General features: G+C 36.3%; 1 protein-coding gene across 10 annotated transcripts in view; it reads right to left on the bottom strand.

The window, feature by feature from the left end:
- HEPACAM2 (HEPACAM family member 2) overlaps nucleotides 1–26,263 on the bottom strand; it is a 46,153-nt gene that overhangs the window by 4,527 nt on the left and 15,363 nt on the right. For 9 of the 10 annotated variants that reach the window (XM_045508819.2, XM_045508817.2, XM_045508812.2 and 6 more), the window contains exons 3-8: nucleotides 24,578–24,862; nucleotides 14,210–14,506; nucleotides 3,682–3,807; nucleotides 3,571–3,595; nucleotides 3,441–3,478; nucleotides 1,845–1,918 (exon numbers count right to left, since the gene is read on the bottom strand). In XM_045508819.2, the coding sequence (XP_045364775.2) occupies nucleotides 1,845–1,918; nucleotides 3,441–3,478; nucleotides 3,571–3,595; nucleotides 3,682–3,807; nucleotides 14,210–14,506; nucleotides 24,578–24,862 (845 nt within the window). Of the gene's footprint in view, nucleotides 1–1,788; nucleotides 1,919–3,440; nucleotides 3,479–3,570; nucleotides 3,596–3,681; nucleotides 3,808–14,209; nucleotides 14,507–24,577; nucleotides 24,863–26,263 lie in introns of all 10 variants that reach the window. The other variant, XM_074367485.1, reaches the window with a different exon arrangement.

Below are 26,263 nucleotides of genomic sequence, written 5' to 3'. Positions count from 1 at the left end.
TTGCTTTCTGTCCAACTCCCAAAAAGAAGTGCTAAATGGACAATGAAATGTACAGCAAATAGAGAGAGGAGGCGTAGTCATCTGTACATGTACCACAAGCTTAAAGAGGATTCTGGGTTTTAAAAACTCATAAAGTTAGTAATTCAATTTATTTCCCTTGTTAAGTTCCATTTTGAGATCTTGACATTATTTTTATTACTCCTTTTCTTCTCAAAGCCATTGCATTTGGCTGCTGATCTTCACACATAACTGCCCTTCTGGCTGTTTCTCACACAGATCCTCCTACTCATGTTTGGTCCTCCACCTCCTCCTTGGGTTGCTGGTGTTGTTTTCCCACATCTCCTCAAAGCACCTGGAACTGTTACTGAAGGACCTCAGCTGATTTCTCAGGAGTTTTCAGCTTTGAAGATGGGCCTGGTTCCAAATCTACTTATGACAGAAATAAACGGGGCTTGATATGCAATCAAGCGCTCATTTCTCTGCCTCAGTTCTTTAGAACTGTGAATTTTGTGCAAATAGAGGGCCTCTCAACAAAATCCTTAAACTGAGTACTGATTAATTGTAAGGCTAAGTTTAAAGTTTCTTACACAGATCTCACTCTTTTCTAATGTATTCCTAAGAATAAAAACTATGCATTATTTTAAGTGAAGAAACTTTTGAGTTTAGAAATTCAATTCTCAGGCTTATTAGCTCTCTAGTTTCCTGCTCTCCCATTTAAAAGACACACCTGAGAGGAGTGCTTTCTGTCATGGTGAGAAGCTGTCTGAAATAACTGATCCACCAAATATTTATTTTTGTCTTTTTGTTGTAGAAGTGAAGGGTGAGCCAATCCTCCCTATCTGAGACTGAACAGGACATTGAAAGATTTTGCAATGCAGTTCTGCCCTTCACTTGTGATGAGGGGGGCACTGGTGCTATGACCCACCCACAGGAGGGTGAAATCAATCAATCCTCCGTTACTTGCATGGCACTTGAGAAATAAAGCCTGTGGCTAAGTAACTTACTGGATGAACCTTACACATTGATAGAATTCTCTGATCAAGTTGGGATAACCAATCCCTAACGACAAATAGTTCTTTTTAAAAAAAGAAATGAGAACGCCCAGAAGCAACTAGTCCATTTCTGGCCCCTTCCTTAAGTGAACAATCATAGGGGAATAAGAAAGCAGAGGAAAGGTCGGTTATGCACAAATCTATAAAAATGTCAATGAGCTGATTAACTCAGAGAAACATTCTGCATGTCTGTTAAACCAAACTGATTGCTTTAAAAGACCTTGTCTGTGCAAACTGAAAAAAATGGTATTGACTGTTCTCCCTTTCATATCTCATGCACCTTTAGGATAAAAATACAGATATGTACCTGCATACTCTGGCTTTATATGGTAACTTTCTTCTGAAGAGCATAAGGTACTTTCAATGGTATAATCAATTGTCTTTGCAGTATCCTCAGGAGATATGAAGGGGAAATGAAGGGGAAACTGAATAAGAGAGTCAGTCAAGCAAAAGGCTGCAGTCATCAAAATGGTGTAGAATGATTTAAACCAGGGTCTCTCTGTCCCCTATTTATTCAGTTCTCTTGATTTTCAACCTATTTAATTCTCTCTTCACTGAGCTGTTTATCAGTCAATGTAACTTCCTTATTTGTGTTAGCGTTACAGATAGAGGCTGAGAAAGACGATTTAGCCCCTCAGATCCGGCAATGTCATTCATTACAGAGTGAATAAACACTGCTCAGGGTAATGCAGCTATCTGACCACACCGCCCATGTGTTTAAATAAAGGCTGCTTACACCTCTGGTGAAGCAGAATGCTACTTCTGGGCTAATCAGCCACTAGGAAAACCAACCCTGGGAACACCAGAAGCATCTGGAAAAGCAACAAATTCATATATTCCAAAGTCATCCAAAGCATCTTCATGGCCTGAAATGGAAAACAAATACTACTTACAAACCAAATGCCTTGAATTGCTATTTTTTTTTAAAATGTTATAAAACTTACCTTTATCGTTTGCTTCAAGTGGTAGGTGTATAAAACCAATTGAACATTTCCTAATCCCCTGTAGTCATGTTGCCACTAAGTAGTGTTGGAAATCACTCCTTTTGAAGTTGAAAATTGAAACTGAACTGGGACAATTATTTTTCAAGTCTGATGTGGGAACAGTGTATCGTATATTCAAATAAACACACGTGGGCAGGCTTGTCCTTTGTAACACTCAGGTACCAGAGACTTGGGACGCTAAAGCTTCAGTCTGGCAGTCACAGCAGCTCTTACTCTACCCATAGTATCTACAGTTCTCTGCTACATCTATCAGACACCACCAGGACTCATAAGAATAGATAAAAACTATAGCTGCCCGTACATACAAAATATAATACAAGTGCAATATCACCTAAACTATCATCTGTAAAATGACAGAAGTGGGTGGTTGGCAGGAACCAGATGGTCTCTGGGGCCTCCCTGAAACCTGACATTCTGTCATTTGTGAGAAAGGAGTGGATAAGAGGAAGAAGACCCACATTGACTAAGCATCTGGGCATCATATTAGACACTCCATCTACGTCATTGCATTTAATTCTCAGAGCAACACTGGGCTGAAGTTATGATCTCTATTGTATAGATGAGTAGAGGTCAGGAAAAATAATCAATTTTCCCAAGGCAATATTAGGGGCAAGTGGTATATATAGGACAGAAACTCAGTTCCTGTGACCCTGAGGTCTGAGCAGAAGCCCCGTCGTTAACTTATCACTGTGACTCAGTGGGGAGTCAGAAGTCAGCAGTGAGGGGCACCGCTGGGGACAAAGCAGCAGCACACCTGTCAAACCTTTCTTCTTCTCCCTGGGATGGAGCTCCAGCCTTAGGAATTGACACAGTGAGAGAATTGCTGGGCATTTTCAAAATAATAATAAGATCAATGGAACAGGATTCTAACTACTACATATAAAAGAGATAAACAACAAGGGCCTACTCTATAGCACAGGGACCTATATTCAATTTCTTGTAAGGAGCTGTAATGGTAAAGAAACTGAAAATATATACATGTATGTATATGTATAACTGAATTGCTTTACTGTACACCTAAAACTAAAATTGTAAATCGACCACAGTTTAATAAAAAATAAGAATTAAAAAAATGGAACAGGATTCAGCAGAACTCAGTGATGGTGGGCAAGTGACAACCTCTCTGAGCCTTGGTTCTCCTGTCTGTAGAATGGAGTTGAAAGTGCCTTTCAGGCTTATCTTACAGACTTCTATGACTTAGATAAAACAAATACAAGGGATAGCACTTGGTGAAGTGAAGGCAGAAATCCCACCAAGGGATTGCCAGTATTACCTCATGTGAATTCTGTTATATCAACAGTACATTATATGAAATAATTGATATCAACAATATTAATTAATACACATTAACATTGATAAAAGCCCTTTTCAGCCTGACCATTACCTGAAAATGTCTGCGCTTTCCTGTATTCTGTTTCTGGCCTGAAAAGACAAATTGGCATTTCTGTCAGTCTTAATCATTGAGGGAAAAGCATTTAAGAAAAACATTATTTTCATAGAAACATATGCATTACCTGCCTTCTAGCTTCTGTTTTATAACTATAATCAAGAAAGAAAAAAACACAGTAAGATACTTTTGAGTACACATATAAAACTATTTAATTTTTTTTCTAATTTTAACGTACCTTTGTAGGGTTGATACTTTTTCCATAAGAGGAGAAGACACATGGATAAAATCAAAAAGAGTGATATTCCAGTTATACTTGCTAAAGGGGACAATGATTTCCCTTTTTGTGCAAGCTTCTCTATTCCTAAATAAAGAGACAAATATACTGTTAATATTTTTATTAAAGATCAATAATAAATTATATAGTTTGATTTGTTTATGCTTTATCCTTTATGGTACACTACTGCCAATATATATATACATATAAGGTTATAACTACATACACATACATAATTATAGGTATGTATATATGTATGTATTTATATAGAGAGAGAGAGAGAGAGAAAGAAAGAGTGAGTGAGAGAAAGGAAGAGAGAGACAGAAAGAGAGAATGAATCTGAGAAGAGACCAAATGACCAAACAGAAGGAGTGCACTTCTTTTAGAATATACACTAAACTCTCCAAGGATATTTGTGATCAGAAATGTGGTGAGCTGTCCAGGATAATACCCAGCTGCTGTACTAAATGTAGCAAACAGCTCACATCATGCTTTTCAATAGTATTCGCCAGCATTTAATTTAGATCTCTGATCTCATTGCATAAAACATCCCAAGATGCTAGGTTGATCTCTCTCTCTCTCCTTCCACCTCACTCTTTCAGCATTATTCAGGTATGTGGATTTTCTAGGGAAGTGGTATATGATTAAAGGTGTGAGAGGGGAGGTGTTAATTTCAAATATACTTTACTATCTTTTGACCTGTAAAGAAATTTTAATCTCTAAAATAGAATGTGTGTGATTGTAATAAAATATTTAAATTTCCACCTTGTGAATAAATTCACTTTGTTTTGCAAGCCATTCCTTTTGTTAATATTCCTATATAAAATACAGGGCTAATTGCTAACACCTGCTAAGTGCTTATACTATGTCAGGCTCTGTTCTAAGAGTACATGACACATATTAACCCATGTTCACAACAACGTTATTAGAAAGGTACTATTATTATCATCCCTGCTTATAGATGGGAAAGCTGAAGCTTGCCCAAGGTCACTCAGGTAGGAAGAGGCAGAGTCCAGATGGGACCCCAGGATCTTGACACTTTGTGCTGGCTCACTTGATGTTGTTTTAACACAACTTACTAAGTGTGGCAATGTTAACACGAGTTCCAGACTATAACATGTTTTAGTCAGAGTTAATCTGTAAAGTGGGAAGTTGTTATGATCTTCAACAAAATTGAGTAACAGATGTCTTCCATTTTATCATGTGAATCAGATATTGATGTGGAAATGGACTGTGACAACTGTCTGTCTCTGTCCAGCTTAATGGGGAATGAAACTCATGGGATGCCACTTCTCTTCTGCCATGGTGGAGAAGAGCTTGGAGCATCTGGGTGTGGTGACGAACATGGTGGCCACCCAGCTCTGCAATAAATATCCAGCCTGCATCCTGTCATCTTCCACCACAAAGCCTCTGCTGAGGTCTCCAGCAGCCAAGATAAGGATGAAAGCTTAATCTTTCTGTTCTTTCATTGTGGACCTATATATACTTGCTCGGTTTTTCTACCTACAACACTTTCACTTTTTAATCTTCCCAGAATCTTTTCATAATGTAGTGTAGATCATATATGTTAAATTTCAGTTTAAAAAGTCCTGTAAATTATTATACCTCCTCTAATTTTCCCATACAATGCTGTTCTGGAGTTCCCTTTTTAAGTCCTTATGAGTTTAAGCAGGTTGCTTTTCATTGCCAAAAATCTTTATCATCTCAGATGGGATGTTTATAAATTTTGGATATGCATTCAGAGAACTGTGTTCTTAAAATGTTCTTTTTGTGGGATTATAGTAGCTGTGCAATATTTATTGCTTTTAGACAGATTTTAAATTAAACTTTTCAACTTCAGAGGGAAGAAATAAATGCAAGGTGTTATAAAATGGATTACAATGGCAATTTATTGGTTTTGATTTAGACCAGAACATCACAAAACTTATTAGAAATAGGATTTGTTCCTCCTTTTCTCTCTGCTAATAATTTGTAGAAAAATTTATATTCCCTACCGTTAGAAAGCCAACTTTTTAGTTTGAAATTACTTTAGCACTTAGGTCACCTCTTTGTGAAGTCTTAGACTTTCTTTCCTACTTCACAGCTTTGTTCTCTCTAAAGAGTTGGGCAATTTTGAGTGAGCCACTTGACTCTAAGCGTCTGGATTTTCACATTAGCAAAATGAGGAGTGATTGGCCTTTCGGTTCCCTTACTGCTATGATCTTATATGATTTGAGATGGCCAGAGAGTTTTACATAAAGTTTATTATGTAAATAGAACACTATATCCAATGGCATGCTAGAAACTGAGTATCAAAAAATTGTATGCATATATACACATACAAAAGTTATAAATTTTACTGATATGAAGGATATGTAGCACATAATTCAGAATTAATAATAAAATATGCATTACTCTTTATTGTTAATTCCATGTAGCTAATTGATTCTTGTGGAATACTTTTGTTGATTTTTGCTGAACTCTTGCATTTTTAACTTATAGGTGAGATTCAACCATGTTTTGAAAAAATTAGACTCCAAATAAATGCTTAGTTACTAACCAATTCAGCAAAGAAATAGCTTACATCATAGATGAACAAGTGTAGTTTCAACATGAATGTTGGTTGATATTTAATAAACCGAAAGTGAAACAACGACATACACCATTTAACAATGACATGAATGACTTCTTTGATGAACTGGATAATAGTTTTTGAATCCTGGAAGAACATTTCCTCAATTTTTTTTTGCCCATATATAATGTAATGGCTGCAAACACAATGCACATTTAAATTTAATCTGTATTATCTCCAACACTTTCTTAAGTGTAACTATCAACAATTTCTCTATCACTCTCTTGTAGACAATCTTATTAATAGAACAACACCCCCTGAGTTTTGAAAAGTATTTTCATTAAGTTCAAAATATTTTATAATTTTCATTGAGATTTCTTATTTATCCTAGGGATTATTTAGAAGCATATTGTTTAATTTCCTTATGTTTGGGAGTTTTCTAGTTTTCTTTCTTTTATTGATTTTTAGTTGAATTCAACTCTAGTTACAGTGCACACCCTGCTTGATATACAGTCTTTTGAAGATTGTTGAGATTAAAAAATACAACCATATATATGGTCACATGAAAACATGGTGTGTTCTGCAGTTGTTGTGTATAGTAGTCTGTATTATTTCAATTGGGTCAAGTTGTTTTTCTCTATTTTTACTAAATTTTTGTTTGCTTGTTCTATCAGATATGCTAAAGTCTCCTACTCTGTGAAATTTTCTATTTCTTTGTCAATTTTTGGTACTTATTAGATGCACTTGGAAGCTATGCTAGTAGATGCACACAATTTAGAATTTTTACATCTTGCTGAATAGACCACTTTTATGAAATGTCCATTTTTAATCTAAAGTAATATTTCTTGTATTAATAAATTTATCCAATTTCTCTGAGATTAGTATGGCTACACCAGCTTTCTTCTGACTGTCTGTAGGGTTGATTTGTTCATCCTTTTACTTTTCGACCTTTCAGTATCCTTATATATAAGGTGTACCTCTTGTAAGTAATAGATTCAAAAAATTCAGTTGGACAATATTTGTCTTTTAGTTGGAATATTTAGAACTTCAATATTTAATGTAATTACTAATATATTTCAGTTTAGATCTTATTTTTTTCTACATTTCCCACATTTTTAGTCTCTCCTTTGTCTAAATTTGGTTTTATCAGAATTTTATTTTATTCTTCTTTTCCTCTCTCTTTGCTTTTTATTTGTCTCTTAGACTTTAGAGATTAAGAAAATTTAACCCAAACTAATACTTTTACCTCTTACCACTTCCACTGGCTTCCACAATGCAGTAATAACTTCCATATTAAATATGGGAAAGCTAAGACTCCAGTACAGAATTCAGATTTAACTTAGTGCTGACTACAAATGTATGCTCTTTCCACCACTCCTGCCTGACCGTTATATACGAAATATAACTCCTTCAAATTATTAAGCCCAAATCTACTCAGTTCTACCAACTGGAACTACAACAAATAAATCAGGTCCTTTCTCTGCATGATGCCATCCCAATTCTTTGATAAAATTCTTACTTCTCCCATTAGAATTCTCTTCTTCAGATTCAGCATCCCAAATGGTTTTGTTGTTCTTTGTGTGACTGATTTTCACATTCCCTACCGTCCTAAAGGTACAATTTTTGAAGCTCAAGAAAAGCTAGTCAGTTTTACTTCTACAGTGCAAATTCAGAAGGACCCATACTCTGGTGTGGTTGTCAATCAGATAAAGAGAATGCCTTCTTGAGACACCAGCAATGATACAAAAGCAGAGTAATAAAGAATAAAAAATTGATAAGAAGTACTAAGTAATAAAATGGCATGATTTAAGATACAGCATAAGATTCTGATACCACTTTTAGCAAGTGAATTCTATATTTCTTCATTTTAGAACCAATATTGAAATCAAAACCAGCCAATGTTCAGATATGCATAATTAAATGCATATGCATTATATGTATATAAAACCAAATGTACACTTGTTTCCCTTTTACTTGGTGAACATGTGTCATATCAGTAATGATGAAAATAATAAAGAAATTTAAAGAGCCATTTATAGGTACAGATAAAGAAATAGTCTCAGAGAAATGAAAATATGTGCCACAGTCAGTAAGTCTTAAAACTGAGACAAGAACATAGGTTTTTTTCCCCCGATTGCAAATTTAATTTTTGCTGTCAATCCATGGTCAAAGAATGGTTTTCATAATTGGCAGGTAGGCTCCTATATATCCAGTTTTCCCTCCAACCTTTTCTAATGCCAGATCTAATATGCTCTCACTCTCTCTTCTTGATAGCCTTTACCAAAATTCAATAACTCCTAATCCCTAAAAAAAGTATTCAGTGCTAATTTAGTCGAGTTTCTACAGTGCACTCTGTAATGAAAAATATTTTAGCGTAGTCTCCGCGGTTTTTCTTCCCCTAAACTTGAAAATATGCTAATAATGATAATTTCAAGAGTATTTCTCATTCTAATGCTGAAGTTACAGTATGGCATACACCAGCTCTTTCCCAAGCACTTCCGTGATTCTGATGCCTGGTAGTAGGTTTAACATACAATGACTGGATGACCTACACTAGGATTACTTTTTTTTGTCCCTTTTAATTTGTGTTTCCTGAAATGACCAAATTCGTACATTCTGTCCTACAGAGGATCCAACTCATTCCTTTTACTGTTACTTCCTTATTTCTTCAGACTCTTTCCTTATTGCCCTCTTGCCTCTCTCTCCCTTGGCCTCTGTTATCCCTCCACCAGAGAACCCCCCTGCAGTGACCAGCACCTGTCAGCCCAAAACCCTGACTATGGCAAAGGTCAAGTGTCCTTTCCCTGGAGAATGAAGAATAGGGATGGTCCTTTTCTTAGAAGAAACAATCTTCCTTGTCAGGCCCTGTTCTCTAGCGCATCCTGGTTTTCTACTCTCAACACAGCTTCTCTGTCCCAAAACGTCCAAGATTTACCAAGTCCAGAATATGAAATTCACAGAATAAAAAATACCAAATACGTCCAGGATCAAATAAAGGAGCACAGTTGCTGTGATCTCAGCTCCAGGCAAGTGTGTTTTAGAGGAATGGACTTCCAGAGAGAAGAAAATAAGACAACAGGGAAATCCTGACCCTATTGCGACAGAAAATGTAGAGGGATCTCAAGCGCAGCTGTGGATTCATGCAGGAGCCCCATTCTTTCTCCTCTCAGAGACTCTTCTACTCTTTAGCACATAGCATGCCATTCTCCCCATTATTTAAACATTATCGACTCATTTACCAAAGCCTTAGTGCAAATGCTATTTGCCCCCTCCTTAGGCAAACAAATAAAATGAAATAACATATTAAGTGCAAATATGGGCAAGAGGTGTGGTATCCATGGTATCGCAGCCCTGCTGTTTGAGAGGCTGCACCTAAAACAGGACAGCCATATGCTCCCAGAAAGCGTGTCTATTTCTTGATCATAATGGAGTCCTGAGATCTCTCTCATCCAGGCTGTTAGCTGATTATGGCCACTGATACATGTCCCTATGAAAATGAAAGTGCTGTCCTGGGGGCCGTGTAATTTCCACACTCTACCATGGCTCCACCTGACAGACACAATTACTCTGTGCTAGATGCTCATGGAATGTCACCTAAGGTTTCAGGGTCTGGATGTCAGAGCTCTGGTTTTTCTCAGTTGTTTTCTCCCGTGGTCCAAAGTGAAATACCTCTCCTGGAGATCTTCATATGAGAAATTTCTAGGTAGACTGAAGAAATTAGAAAATTCATTTTCCTGCCTAGCAGTAGGGTCATTTCCCCCCTTCTCTTCTTCATGAAAAGGTGTGTAATAGAAATAAATATTAAAGAATTACAAATTTCTTAGGATCATGTACAAATTCAAAATATTTCTATTATGGCTAAATCTCAAACTATGGCCATGTGACCCTTGAGAATTGTAATAATTTATACATTGGAGTGTTTTCATTAAATGTGAATATTTGAATTATGATCATAAACATTTTCATTTTATATATATATTGCATGTCACAATAGTGATTTAGGCCTAGTTACATTTTAAAGTAGGGACACCTGCATTCAAAGAAGTCTTCAATTGAGGTGATAATATCATTGTTTTTTCAAAATATGAATGCTAATTTATTACTTTAATTGCTATTCTTTCCTTGAAATTTATATACTAGATATTATTTTTAGTTACACATATTTCATACTTTCTCACTGATATAGACACATATCTAGACAAACCAGAGTATCTAACTATATATAGCAAAAAATTAGTTAAGGTGATAAGAAAATACACACTATCTTGTACATAAATGTTACATATCTTGTATATAAGTGACATGGGTATCTTTTACATATCTTATTGGTAGTCTCAGATAAGAACATCAAGGGAGACAGTTTGTACAGTGGTTTAAAAAAGGGTTTTGAATTCAGATTTTTTTTTTTATCACTTACTAGCCATGTGACTTTGCCTACTTGCCTTGTTTTCTTTAGGATAGCTCCACTAAGATACAGAGATAACTGATATCTCAAATTAGATGTGAATCATAGCTTGCAGAGGTGGAAGGCACCATCTGGTCCAGTCCCACACAGGCAGGAAAACACAGAGCTAATTGTTGCATTCGCCAGTCTTCCTCTCCCCAGCTGAAAGTCCCTAATAAAACTTTTGATTATTTCCGGACCTTGTTATTTTCTTTCCATATTTGTGACCTTGGAGTCATCTTTGACTTCGTTTTCCTCTGCCTCCCATATCTTATGGCTGAAACTTTTTAGTTGGCCATATTCTTTATCTCATTAAAAACAAAGATGTTAATCTATTTCTCACAACTAGACTCTGGTTATACCAAATGTGCTTTGGTTTTGAAAATATCTCAAAGGCAGGTATCTTATCCCTCTAAATTATTTCAAATTCTCCACAGATATTAATATAGGTAGACCATCAGAATGGATGGTCAGAAAATGCTCAGTTGATAGTTACAAGTGATGTCTGTTTTTCTCACTGTAGGTTGGTGTGCTCTTAATCTGCATGGCAGAGATTCATTCATTTGGAAAACTTTAAAAAAATAAAATACTTATAACACATTATTACTACTCACTTTATTTGCCATTTGCCACTGTTTGAGTTAAAGTTCTGTGGCCATTTGGGGGTTGGAAAATAGCTCTAAAAACCACAAAGAGGTTATGAATGTTGACAACCCTGAATCCCTCTGAAAAATAAGCACCTGCTTTTCTTATTTACAATAATAACAAATGCCTGGTCTTTGTACAGGTCAAACAGGTTTTTCAGATTTTACAAAAGGCAATTATTTGATATTAAGACTGTAGCTGTCTTTGGACCTTGGTAATTAGATCTTAATCAAATATTGGGGGCTTCTGATATTATGAAAATACCTTGGCTAAATATTAATAGAGGAAGTTTAGGTAATGGGAATGGCTTCACTGCATTATACATCTACATATTATAGCCATGTTTTCACTTGCAGTGAGCATGAGGAACAAGTTTAAGATGACATCCAGATTGCCACAAAATTATTTTATATGCTTAATTACGGTGTGTTTCAAAATTATGTTTCAGCCAGCCACTGAGATAAAATGCTGCTTAAGCCTATTAAAAATTCAGTAAAATAGAAAGCAAAAGATACATCTTGGTGTTTACATATATGCCTCCCACTTATATTAGGTTGTGAGTGTTCTGTTAATAGGAATTATTTGTTTTCAAATGGCATTCTCAATGCATACCTCAGCATTTGGACCATAACAGGTACTAAATAATGAATGGAGAGTATTTTATTTATATAACTGCAAACACACATATACTTTTGGGACCTATTAGGGAAATACATTCTTATCTGCTGCCCAAATGAAGCATAATTCAGGTAAAAATTCTAGGGCTGTATTGCCCAATATGGCAGCCACGTATGTGACTATGTAGATTTAAATTAAAATTAAGAGATGAGATAAAATAAAAGCTTCAGTTCCTCAGTTAAAATAACCATATTGTAAGTGTTCAAAATTCAAATGAGGGTAGTGGCTACCATAATGGATAGAGCAGATTTCACTTCCTTCAGTGCAGAAAGTTCCACTGGATAGCACTCTTCTAGAGAGTGTGGTATTTTCTTCATATGATAAAAAATAAAAATCCACCATGAAGTATATAAATTTCAATATACTCATGATTTTGTAAAGATGACTACCCTCAATTTTAAGGAGTCAGGGGAATATCCTACCTACCATACATTTCTTTATCAATCTATAGATTTATGATAGTCTTGTAATTCTTAATGGCCCTTTAACGGTTTTTAAATAAATTCAAAAGACTGTGGAGGAAAAATAAAAACACCTGAAACAAATAAGTGTCACACTTGTGCTTGCTAAATATTCAGATCCCAGGTTCTAGTTGCCTCATTTGATAAGTCTGAGGTGTCTTAATGAAAATACATTATTAGACCTCCCCAGATAATTTTGATGCACATGGCCCAAGGGCCAAGTACTGAAAAAGTTAGCCTAAGAAATATAAGGATTATATTCTTGCTTTATTAATTAAAAATAAACAATGCATTGACTCTATGTAATGGGCCCTATTCTAGGCACCAGAGATATAAAGACAGAGGAAGAGAAGACATCAACGGAGAAGATATTAATGGGTGGTACCTTTTGCAAACTTGTTCATCCACCAATCATAGGCATGCTGACCACCACTTCCTGTCCAAATCTGTCCCCAGGTTTTCTGGCTTGACTTTGTCTGCATGCAAATGTGAGTCCAAGAAGGATTTGATAGTAGCAGTAGAAGTAGTAGCTGTAGAGGACAGAGCAAAAGAAGAAAAAGGTGGAAGAGGAGCAGAAAGCAGAAGGAGAGGAAGGAGAAGAAGAGGAGGAGTAGAAGGAGGAAGAGGAGGAGTAAGGGAGAGAGAAGAAAGAGAGAAGAAGAAAAGAAAGAAAGAAGGAAGAAGGAGAGAAGAGAATGGGCTTGAGAGATAGGAAGAAAGGAAAATAGACAAACTTGATGACTGGAAGTTGGGCAGAGTAATAAGCAAGAGAGAAGACTCTGAGGTGGCATTTTGCTTTCTGGCTCCGGTTGGTAGATATTAGGGCCGTACACTTAAACAGGGAATACAGAAAGAATAGCAATTTAGGGGGAAAGAAGATGGCTCACTTTTGATATACTGGACCTGTATGCTGCGTCTGGCACTTCAGAGTAGAGACGTTTAGAAGCTAACTGGGTATACAAACTTTAGACCTTTAAAGATAAAGATTTGGGATGTGTCAGTGTCACATAAAACCATGGGAGGGAGTGAAACCACACAGGACAATGAAATCATACTGAAGAGAGAGAGAGAAGCCTCAGAAAGTTAAGAATTTGGTGGACATAAATATTTTAGGCAGTGATTCTTAACCATCTGTGGAATGATGACCTTTCTGAAAATCAGATGATTTCTAGAAAATGCCAAATTTCACAGACTTACAAAATTTTGTAGTTTCCAAGGTGTTGAGACCCCTGTTGAGGACTTTCATAGATTTCAGGTTTTAAATGGTGAAAGAAGAAGGGGAGCCCATGATGGACAGTGAGAAGGGAGCCAGATAATAGGAAAACCAGATTTCTTACTCATGAAGTATATTTATTTATCTGCCCTAATGCAACTCTAGATATAAACCTTTTAAATGAGTAGCCTGCTTCTCTTATATTCCTGTTTGTAAAATCAAGAAAGCAAAAATGCACATTTAGCAGTAATATATTAAATTTCCTTTTTCTTTATAGCCCCTCAGAGATAGCAATTGAATTCTCTCTCCATCATTCTTTGGATTTTCTATCTTTGACTCTTAGAAACCATGGCTTAGTTAACTCAGGATAGGGTTTCTTAAAGTATGTGAAGACTTCCAAAATGATACTTTCTTCCACATAGGTATAAAAGAGGGTAGAGCAAGGCTAGTGTGCATTTGTGTTTCACTGGAATCCCTGCCTTTTATGTTACACTTACCTACAGAAGTGATGATGACTGTGAAATGAGTTTCATCTCGCCTTCCAGTTATGTTGTTGTAAGCACAACACACATAGTCAGCTGTCTTCTGGGCTATTTTCTCAGATGCAACTTCCAAGCGAGGCCCGTGCTTAATGACATATGTTGTATTGTCAGTCCTCTGGATCCAGGAGTAGGTGTTGGGAGGATAAGAATCAGCAGAACAATCAAACAAGATGGCTTCTCCAATATCAACAGTAAACACTTCCCCTACTTTTAGCCCTTTATCAGAATTAACTCGAAGTCCATAAGGTCCATCTGCATTAATTGAAAAAAGAAATAAAGGGGTGATATAAATAGTAACAATACAGTTTCTGAGTTTGGGAAAGCTTAGCAGCATTTTATTTTCCATCAAGTCTTTATGTTAAACTTGGGCAAATGGGTCCTCATTTAGACTCCCAATAAATGATAAGGACCTAAAAGTGTTTTATTCTGATATCCATGGAACTGGAAACTATTTGAGATGTGATTGAACTTATTTGCAATAGTGAAAGCCTTGAAACTTAGGGTATAATTTTATAGACACTGTCATTATGATTGTGGTACTAAGCTTTTGAGTCATGTATTGATAAATCTGCAACCTGGTTAGACAAATTCCACCTTTCTGAAAATGAAATTGCACTTGAAAGCATTTTAAAAATATATTATGGCCACTATTTTCTCTCCGACAACCTTTCTTTGAGTATTATCTATTTTTCTTCTCAGTGCTAGGATAGGTCATGCAAATATGTATAAAATACATTGTTTTACATGGAGCACAAATTTGTACAAATAGAGGAATGTTTCATATTTTCATAACACTTTAACAGTCAAAGAATTTTTAAAAATTTCTCCCCACAACCTAGTTCCATTTGGAAAAAATAAGTCTTCATTATCATTAACAAATCTTCATCGATCACCAATAAACTACTTAATCATGGATATCTCATGATGTTTTCCTCACACTCCGGTATTTCTGTAGCATTTTACTATTTCTATGGCACCAGACTGCCTGCAGATGAAGACACATTGCCCACTGATTTCTTCAGAGGATAAATAAAAAGAGAGATTTAAAAAAACATCCCCCAGTAGATAGATTTTTCTCATCCGGTCTATTTCCTGACTTATATTCTAAAAACCTTAAGGTTTAGGCACTATTGTGCTCATTTTTTCAGCTGCTCATAGCCAACATTTGTTGGATATTCACCATCTGAAGGCATTTTAAGCACTTATGCAGACAACCACATTTAATCTTTAAAGCAACCACATGATGTTATTTCCACGATAAAATGAAAGAGATATTTTAAAAGTTATTTTTCCCATGGTCACATAGTTATTAAATAGCAGATCTGGAATTCTAAAATATATGCATTTAATCATTCATACTACCTCTCTAAAAAATGTTAAGTAGTATATCCTATCTCAAAATGGTTTCTGGTTTTCTAATTGTATTATGAGTTATACAATAAATTATTATCTAATTATATATTAATTCTGTATTCAGTTAATCAAGTAATCAAAAAATACTTGTGTTGAGAGATACTAAGTATTAGATAATATATTTAATATGTGACAGATAAAAAATGTATAACAGTTCCTACTATTAAGGAACTTATAAACTGGTTAAGGCTATGGATGGTTTGCTCAGAAATAATCCACACAATGGTTCTGATTTAAAAAAAAAATGACTGCTCACCTCTCATTGTGTGGAATGATACAATGCAGTGATTAGATTAAATCCCGATTTTGTTGATAACTAACTAAGTGTTCTTCAAAAGTCACTTAAACTTTTGGGGTCTCAATTTCTTCACCTTTACTATGGAAAGATTGACTAGATTGCCAACCCTGCTGCCTTTGAAACACCATGATTCATGCCATGCTAAAGTTATTTTGGATACTGGCAAGCCAACATTTAATCTGCAGATTCCCACAGTGGTTCTCTATTATGTCAGCATTTTCTGACCAATCTACCAATGGGGAAACAAATTTCCTAAGATACAACAGAAAGTGAAGATGCAAAACAATCAATCATATTTAGCTATGGAACATACACTTTACACATATTTGCTTCCTTAAGACACAGAGGCATCTGAAGGAAACCTATGAATTGATTTTAAGATGTATACATGAGATGACCCTGCTTTCAGTAAGCAAACATAGCAGTTAGTACCTTCAAATAGGATCCAAAGTAATCAGGAACTGGAGATGGGGGACAAAAGTGAAGAGAAATGAATGCCTCTTTCCTGTGACTGCACTAGAACCCTGTCATACTGTTCTCTCATTTCAGACTGCGATACAATCTCAGGGGAAAACCACTATTTTAGAATTGTGTGTTGTAAAATGGAACACTCTTATTCTGAATTCCACTGAATAGTCAGTTGTGTAATGGGAATGAAAAGTTGTTTTTACTCATTCAACCAAAATCAATACTGAGGTGCTACTAGGTGCACAATACTTTTCAAGGCACAGTGGGGAATCTGAGGTGTCATAGACTTGGTTCCTGTGGCTATTATCTCAGGTCCAGTGTAGCAGCAGGGTCCCTTCAAATTTTCAGCATTGATAGAACATTAGGGAAGCAAAGGCCACCAATCGGTGGGCACTGGTTATGGTTCACATAGCAGGAAACCAATAGGATGAATCAACAGAGGTTTGGAGCAGGAAGAGGCCTGAGTCTGTCACAAAAGCTAAAGTCTGAGAGCATTTCTGAGAGCAGAGCAAGACAGGCTTGATAAAGAAGAGAAGTGTGGTCATTCAGTTTAAGTTTCTGCCTTCCCACTGGTTTCCAGGGTTTCCAGAATGAATGTAAAAACAAATTGCTTGATAATTTAACACACATAAAAATGAGAAATACTGTTTCAAAGTGTGCTGACGTTACTCAAAACTTTTTGGGGAACTCTCCATTTGGAATTGCCTTAGGACCTTGCAACATAATAGAGTATTCTTAAAATTAGTAATTCTTCCATTTTGGAGAGTGGGTTCCATTGCAGAGGAAGCCCACAGTAATTTAGAGCCAAGGCTGTTGAATAAGGTTAATAATCTAATTTAATAACATCACTCTAGCTTAAAAGAAAACATGTTTCTAATGAAAGGAATCTGATAGTCTTAGTTCATCTTCCTTACATTCATGTTTATTTTGATTTTGCTACTTCTCATTTGTTGGGTTTCATGATTGGTATAATCTTGTCTCTTCTGTCTGTCTTAATTATATACTATAGCTGGCTCTTCTCTTCGGTCACCGTCAAGTACCTCAAACTCCCCCAGCCCCCACACAAGCACCTATTCTAGTTCTTGGTACCTAATACTTTGAAGAATTTAAGTTCCTTGCTTCTGATAGGATTTCTTAAAATGTAGCAAATTTTATGTGATTAAGTAAGAAATACACGTCATTGCAGAAAATCCAAAATTCAGAGAAGCATCAAGATGAAAACTCATTTGTTTTCATTTCAGAGAATGAACATCTATATTTCACCAGAGAACAAATATCCATATTTCAGTGTATGATCTTTAAATCTTTCTTCTATACCTTCTTCTCCCCCTCCATGCACAAACACATACACACACACAGATTGATAGAATTATGTCTGTCTATCTACCATCACACCCTACACACTGCTAACAATCTATTTTCTTCTTACTACACTATAATATTTCCTTTTCCATTAGCACTTCAGGCTGACCACTCTTCACTTTGAAGTGCAGCCTCGTATATTATTCATGGGAATGAGCAATCCAGTTGAAGACATTTGGAATGATTCAACCAGTGTGGCCTCTGACACTGAAGATAAAAGCAAAAGGATAATTCTATTTTGACTTTGGATTATGGTTCAGGTTCTTGCCCTTGGCAGAAAACTCCCAATAGAAATGAAACCTTTGCCTCAGGAATGGCTGTTTACTAAGTGACTTGTAAAATCACATATCATCTGTTCCCTTTAACAATTTATGGCTGGGCGGGAACAGTACCTAAATTTCCATCATGATGCTGTTTGCCACCCTGCTTGGGAACAGATGGTAAGTATTTACTGTGAATGACCTTTTTTCTTTAATTTTTATTACTTAGAACACTTCCCTGCAGCAGTGCCATATGTTGCACACAAAATGCAGCGGTTAACTGGGTTATTATTTACAACAGAGCTGGAAGGCATTTACATTTCATGAACTGCATGTAGATATTTGCCTGAATTACTGGCTTGACATTGTATTCCACCAAGGCCAATACCAGATTATGACATCATAACCTCATTAATACATGGTCAATATTTATAGATTTTATGACACTTTTTTCTGCCAAAATAAAAAATAATTCCTGCTTTTGTTAAGGAAATTGTCATAGAAACAGTGCTTTAAGAAAACAGAAGAGGTGATTCATGCTGAAATTCTGAATAATGTGGCCCTCTATAGGGGAATATTGGAATATGACATTTACTACATTATTACTACTTTGCTAAATACCAGAAAAAACAAAAACAAAACAAAACAACAAAAGGCCAAAGCACTATAACTAAGAGGTTACTATAATGGGAATTTAGCCTTTCTACAGCTTCATCAAGTAACACTGAAATCTGAAAGGGATATGAAGAAAGATAATCTGGTCCATTTTAGTCAAGTTCAAGAAATCTCTATTGCATCAAGAAATCTCTTAATCTGTGCCAAGTATCGCCCTAAGGATACAAAAGTGAGTAACACAGAGCTCCTATTTTGGCCTCGGGTACTTATGAGTGGAAGAGGCTCAAGGAAAACATAATACAATGAGTACCAGGGGATAGATGTACATGGGGTGCTGCAGGGGCACAGCATACCTCTGGGTGACACTGAAGAGGTGAGACAAGGTAAAGGGCAGGTGAGCCTTTTGGAGAAGACGATATTGTGACGCAAGAGGAGGATGTAACCAAGTGAAGAAAGAGAAGTGTGGACAACACTAGCCAAGGCACATATTTCCAGTTTGTGTGGAATGACAGATTGCAAACATGTTGATGCCAAATCAACAAGATAAATGACAAATCTTCAGATTTTATATTTTATTTAATTCTTGTAACCCCAAACCAACAAACAAAAACAATAAAAAAGGGTTAAAATGGTGATAGTAAGAAAAAAATAGTAAATTTATGAATCTGGGTTGTGTTTCTAAATGTTATATGATAGGTAGTAATTGCTTAGCATAAACAGGACCATGATGTTTGATTTCTGAGTCAAATCAAACCATGAATGAATGAGTGAATAAATGTCTGAATGAGTGAATGAATGAAAATCAGTAAGATGAGATGTTGACCAAGTGAAGGTTTTTACATTTGAGTGCCAAAATAATCTAGAAAACAAATTATTAATATTCTAGTCACAATTACCACTTAGTAAGAGTAAAAAAATCTTTTTAAAATCATCTAGATAATTCATCTTTACGATGTGTAAATGGAACCCACATTTAAAATTTTTCTGTTCTTCTTTCTACTACCTGCCATTAGTTTTTACTCATGACAGACATTTCTCTGTAAGATCCTTTAGACATAGTCTAAAGGAATGTAAAGAAGAAAGTTCAGTCTCTAAACGTATTATATGTTCTCTGAAATCTGAATTTACTCAGATGGGGATATTTTAATTCTTTCAAATAACACAGGTAAGGAAAGAAGATTTAGGAGTTGTAAAGCGCAATATCTAACACTTACAGTGTGACTATGGTTCCCCCCATTTCAGCACTTTACACACTGTGCATCACCATGTTCTGTGTTAATAATAAGACTGGGGCATGACCTTGCACATGCTGAAAGAAAGACCTTATTTTCACTTTGCCAGATTAAACTGAACTGTACAGCAAAACAAAAGTGCATTTTGAGATGCAAGTGATATTTTCATGTTCCTGTAATTGTTTATGCAATTTCCCCCAGGAATTTTTCAATTATGGCTAAAGTTTGAAGATAGGTAGATACACAGTGAGATAAATAGCTATAAGAAAGAAGTGATGTAAAGAAAATATTTTCATGTAGAAAAAGAAAATGTGTTAAATAATGGCAACATCTGAGGAAGAACGAAGTTCTTTTCAATGTATTCTTTCAGTTTTCTCTTTGCAGGTATGTTCTAAATCACCCAGGCTCTCCTGTCATGTTAAGTCAGTATAGTTTTGGCTTTAAGGGAAAAAAAAACAAGAAAGAAAAGAGAAGAGGAAAAGCAAAAGAGCAAACATTATTGAGTTCTTCTTATGTGCCACTCACTGCCTTCTTTACACACAAAATTTCACTTAATCCTTCCCATCCCTCCAGAGATAGGTATTAGCTTTACACTGGGACAATGTAGATAAGGAGATGAGGAAACTGACACACAGAGTGATAATGGCAGAACCAAGGCTTTAACTCAGGCGGTCTGAATTGACAGCTGAGGCTCATAGCACTGTGCTATCTGCTGCACTCTCCAAAGGACACGACATTTACTAGAGCAAGTGATTGAAACAAAATATGATCAGGTTTTTTTCAGTTAACAAAGACTGCTCCAACACAATCTTACTTCCTGCTGTCTCTTACCACACTGAATAATGGTTCCTACAGATAAATATTCAGTAGATAAATCTGGCTGGTTTAATAATTTGTTTTGCATTTTGTACCTTTTCTATGTGAAAGTAAACCATTTAGACCAAACAGTCAAGAATAATAGAAAGATGTATTTACATAGCCCTGGATTTGATTTGCTTTGTCTGCTCACATTTTCTTTCACTGTGTTTAAGTAACTTGAATGGTTAGGCCTGTGCTACTTGGAATTGAATGGAAGTTTTAATTCATGTCAGAATAACCTTATTCTGTCAAGAATATGACTACATGTATAAATGGACCATGCCAAATCTAAATTTTTCACTCCAATTCAATGCTGGTTGTGCAGATAGTCACAGTTTATACTTTGTAAATCTATTTCTCAGCTGGTGCTTTAAGGCAGCACAATGTTATCTGAATATAAGTTTATGTAAAACTACTGCAAAAATATAGCTAAAAGTTAAGCTATAAAAACAGTACCATTGTGAAACACAGTATAACTAATGATTGTAATAAATCTTATACAATTTGCTTGCAGTGAGTGGTGTTTTGTTGTTTTTCAGTGAAAACCTACAATTTCCTTCTTCTTTGGCACTTTTTAATATAATTTCTTCTGTTTATGCGTGAAGGGAAGGGCTCATCTTTGAGACACTGAATTCTGAACTAGGTTGGACTAGCAGTTAATCATCTTTGGGTTCCCCTACACCAAAGGGGAATTACACAATCAATGCATGAAGTTTTTTCTATTTCTATGTGAACAATATTTTTCAGAAAAAAAATGCTTTAAAATTGCTTTTAGACATGTTTAATCACTGTATGTAGTTAAAAATTGGTGACTTTTTTCTCTATACTATGAGCTAATAAAATATATCCTACCTCCCTTTTTTTCCTTCCTATACATACTCTTTCTATAATTGTATGACATTTGTGATCTATCTTGAAAAAGTGCTCTCTTGACAAATATTTCTTGATTTACTCTAGAATACGTGTGTATTTATTTACAAAACATTCTCTACTGTTTTTAAAATTTGGACCTTTGTTTAAAAAATAATTTTCCTCATTGTTTGCCAAATAACGCCTGACATTCAAAGCTCTCTGTAATCTGACTCAAGTATACAAGTATTCCCTGCTTTTCAAAACTTTGCTTTACATCACTTCACTTTTATGAAAGACCTACAGTAGTTTCTGTTTTAGCTGACCAAAAGAAATCAGGAGAGGGTTTTTGCTTTCATGAAAAAAGGTGAAAAGCAAAAAATAGCATTCGGTGTTTGTTCTGCAAGAGCCCTTATAGAGGCAGCACACAACCCAGCAGCAGAAGTGGCACCACCAGGCTCCTTCCCAGGAAACTACACTCACATCTCAGCATCCAGCCTCCATAGCTTTGAACTGTCTCTGTGAGCACCTGTGCTTCATCTCCATTTATTTTGTATATCCGTTAGCAAGACACGTCCTAAGGTAACTGCTTATTCACTTTACATCATTTCAGTTTACACAAGGTTTCATAGGAATGCTCTACTTTTTGGGGGGGGGTGGGGGCAGAGAACCTGTTATCTATTTAATCATCTAGTCTACCTGCTGTATCCTACAATCTAGCCAAACTAGTCCATTCACTGCTGTCCCTATTGCCTGAAATGGTTTTTCAAGACATTGCCACTTGCCCCAATCATACCCATAGTTCAAGGTTCATCTCAAATGTCAGTTTCTGCAATAAGCCTTCTCTCCAGCTAGAAGTAGTTTTCTTTCTCTGAATTCCCATAAACTCATCATATTATAGTGATAAAAATGGCCAACAGTTATATAGTATTTACTATGGGCCGGTCACTGTTCTTAGCAATTTACATACAGTAACAGGTTTAATCCTCACAATAACTCTATGAAGTAAGGACTATCAATATCACCATTATATGGAAGAAGAAACTGAGGTGCAAGAGAGGTAAGGTAGTAGAGCCAGGTCTCCTGGCTCCAGAGTTCTTGTGTCTAGAGATTATGCTCCTTCGAGAGCTTCCCTATGGTATCTATGACATCTTACCTCATATGTTTTATTGTGCACATTTTCTTGCTTCTGCTAAAATATAGGAGAGCTTTATTTCAAGATTTAATAGTTCCATTTTTCTTAGCTTAACTTTGCTGGTTCAAGCAGACCTTACTGTATACCTGTCTCATACCATTGTTCTCCACTTCCCAGAAGTTGCTTTTTCTGCCCCATTTCTGGGGTTTATTGTTAGGCTTTATCTAGTTGAAAAAAACCTACATTTTGTACATATGCAGGTGATTTTTTCCCCCCAAAGAATTAATAACACACTTCCTCAAGAAGACTATCAATTTTCTACTGAAGAAAACAGAATACAGATGCATTGATAATACAGATACCTTCATTTACTGAACGCTTGTTTGGTGTCAGTCACTGGTTATTTTTCAGACAGTACTTCATTTAACCACAGCAGTGTGGTGAAGGAGTTTTAATGATCTCCACTTTACAGATGAGGCTCAGAAAGGCCAAGGGATTTCTTACGGTCACATGGGTAATGATAGAACCTGCTTCACACTTAGGTCTGTCTACCTCCTAAGCACTTAAACACAAGGCTTTAGGGCCTTTCTGAACATTACGTAGACATATTTGGTGAGTGAGCGGATATATTTACAAGCCTTAATTCCACCCTTGTGGTTCAACTAGCTGAAACCTCCACCCTCTCACCACAGGGTAGGAAGTTGGTTTTCCTCTGCTATGCCTTACTTGTTTTGTTACGCTGCCATTGTGGCTGTGCTCTCAGCGACAATGGTAACCGATTAAATGACTTCCAATGTGATAAGCCATCAGTTCAACTCTGGGAGATTTTGCACACAATACTCTCCCTCCCTCCCACTCAGGGGAACTCTGGCAATGTCAGAGACATTCTTGGTTGTCACACTTGAAGAAGAGGGTGCTACTGGTATATAGTGGGTAGAGGCCAGGGATGCTATTAAATATCCTATAATGAATGCATAGGACAAGTCCCCACACCGAACAGTTGTCAAAATGTCACGAGTGTGGAGGTTCAGAAACTCTGTTTGAAGCTGAAATTAGAATGCAATGTTGAACATATTAGAAGTGGTGCTTTGGAGTAGAGGGGACTGAGAAAAACAATACAATAAAGAAAGAGAGCTCTTGCTTGGGTTGGTGACGATAATATGACATGAACTGAAAAGTCTGGTGGACTTAACTTTGTATGTGAGATTAAACAACCACAATTACAATAGCAACTACAGCCACAGAAAAAAGAACCAAAGAATACTGAAATCTGAAATAATTACTGATTCTCTGGGAACGTGAATACCTTACTGCAGAATAGTTACATTTTCTCTGTGATCCTCTCTGCACCTGCTTCTAAAAACAGAGCTGAGAAAATAGGCAGAGAAAACAGTCATGCCCTGGGCCACACTAACCACACATAACCCGGGGACATTCTTTCTCCCTGTGGTCAGCCACAGAGCACATCCCTCTCCCCGTTCATGAAGAACAACTCTTCCTCCTTGAAGGCAAGAAATTAGTGCCTTCTGCATGGTTTTGGGTCCTTGAAATTGAGGTTCCTACTTTCCACTGGAAATAAGGTCACACAATGGACTAAGTCAGAAAATATATCGTAAGAGGTCAGCATCTCAACTTGATCTTCAAGAAACAGAGTTGTACAAGTGACTATACTTCATGACAAGCCAGCACCTAGGAAGTGTAGTTACAGCTAGGACTGCATTACAGTAATGGTGACAACCAAATGACATCTGGTGTTGATATTCTCTGTGACTACTCCCGTGAAAACTTCCTGGAAGAAAATTCATGCACACATGTATTTTTAAAAACACTTACAATATATGGTAGGTGTAATGATGTCACTTTCCATCTCACTGACAGGGTTCTTCACCAGGCAACTGTAATTCCCAATGTCTTCTTTGGTCACTGGAGCAATACGAAGGGTGTTGTTTTGGGGAGAAAAGGAGTTGGTGGAACTGGTGTGAACAGGTCTCCGATTTTTTAGCCACTGGTAACCCAGCCGGGTGCCCCCTTCCACGAGGCATGTCAGGGTCATGTTTCCCACATACTCCACAACCCCAGAGGAAGGCTGAGTCTGCACCACTGGTTTTGTGACAGGATCTGCAACATCAAAATGCACAGAAATGATTTTTACCACCACAGAATTACAGTAAAAGTCTACGAGGTCTTTCAAATATTAAATTCAAGGGAAATAATTCCAAAGTTCTACACTTTATAAATGGAGACAGTTCAGGAAATAATAAGAGAATAAAAAAGTCATGGTAAATGCAAATGATAAAATATATAAAAAATCATGTATAAAAGAGAGAACTGATTCCAGAACTTACTCTTCAAGGATTTTCTAATGAAAACCTTTACTTTTTAGATAATGCAGTTAGTGGTAGAGAACGTCTGCTTCCTTATCTCCTGTTCATTGTGCTCTCCCCCAACACCATAAAGGCAGACTCTCCCAGGCAAAGTTTACATAGTTACTCCCCTTTCTTGATTTGTCCTAATGTCCCAAGAGCAGCTGGTTGCGATAGATATGGTGAACCCAAATTTCTACCCACCACCTGAAAAATATAAAGCTCATGTATATTGTACTTTGGGGCGATTGAGAGAAAGTTTTAGAGAATCACATTTGCCCCATTTACTTTTCCTTCTGTGTAAGTGAACTAGTTATACGTTTTAATTGCTGTGCATTTGTATTGTAACACTGTCAGTCACTGTACCATGTTAGTCACTCTAACAAGTCAAAGCCTCTAGTAATCTCCTATGCATGATTACAGGGCACACAGAGAGTGAGATGATATGTAAGTAATAGACAATTGGCTCCAATGTTTAGCTTTCAATTTCTTATCAAGCTTTTAATTGGGGTTGACGCATCTTCTCAAGTAAATTTGTCTTGACTCATGCTTACATTTTTTCTGCACTGGAAAATGTGCATTAGGGCACAAATGGACCCAATCCTTCAGCCCAGAGAAGATTGGAGAAAATGAAAGATAAGGACAAAGGAGGTTGAAAGGCAACTTCCAGGGGAGATGAGTGATTTTGAAGCCTCCAGCCTTTCGCAAGATGGGTACAATCAAGTTGTCCACTCAATTTAATCCTTTATATTCCCTGGCAAGAATAAAGGATTTGGAATAGCTTTCATTTACAATATTATGATTTTAAAAGAAAAATGAGTTGGTACACTTGTTACGTAGAAAAGGCTTATGTTTCAAATATGCCCTCGTGTGAAAATACATGTGGTATGGGATAAGTCAAATAGGTCATGTGAAGGTCTTGTATGGGGAGAACCAGTCATTAGAGTAGACATTGGTACTATGCTCATACACTTGCATTTAACAGTGTAACTCAGATGTGAAAGTTTTCCGAGAAGATTTTTTACACAGGCCCTACACTCCTATTAAGACCTTTTGGTTGTGGGGGGAGGAGCAACATAAGAGTAGGTTATTAAGAGGTACAAACTACTATCTATAAAATAAATAAGCTACAAGTATATATTGTACAGCACAGGGA

This window comes from Camelus bactrianus, chromosome 7 (genome assembly GCF_048773025.1).
Source record: "Camelus bactrianus isolate YW-2024 breed Bactrian camel chromosome 7, ASM4877302v1, whole genome shotgun sequence".
NCBI classification, from domain to species: Eukaryota; Metazoa; Chordata; class Mammalia; order Artiodactyla; family Camelidae; genus Camelus; species Camelus bactrianus.
The sequence above is the reverse complement of the archived record's forward strand: the minus strand, read 5'-3'. Positions and strand labels throughout refer to the sequence as shown.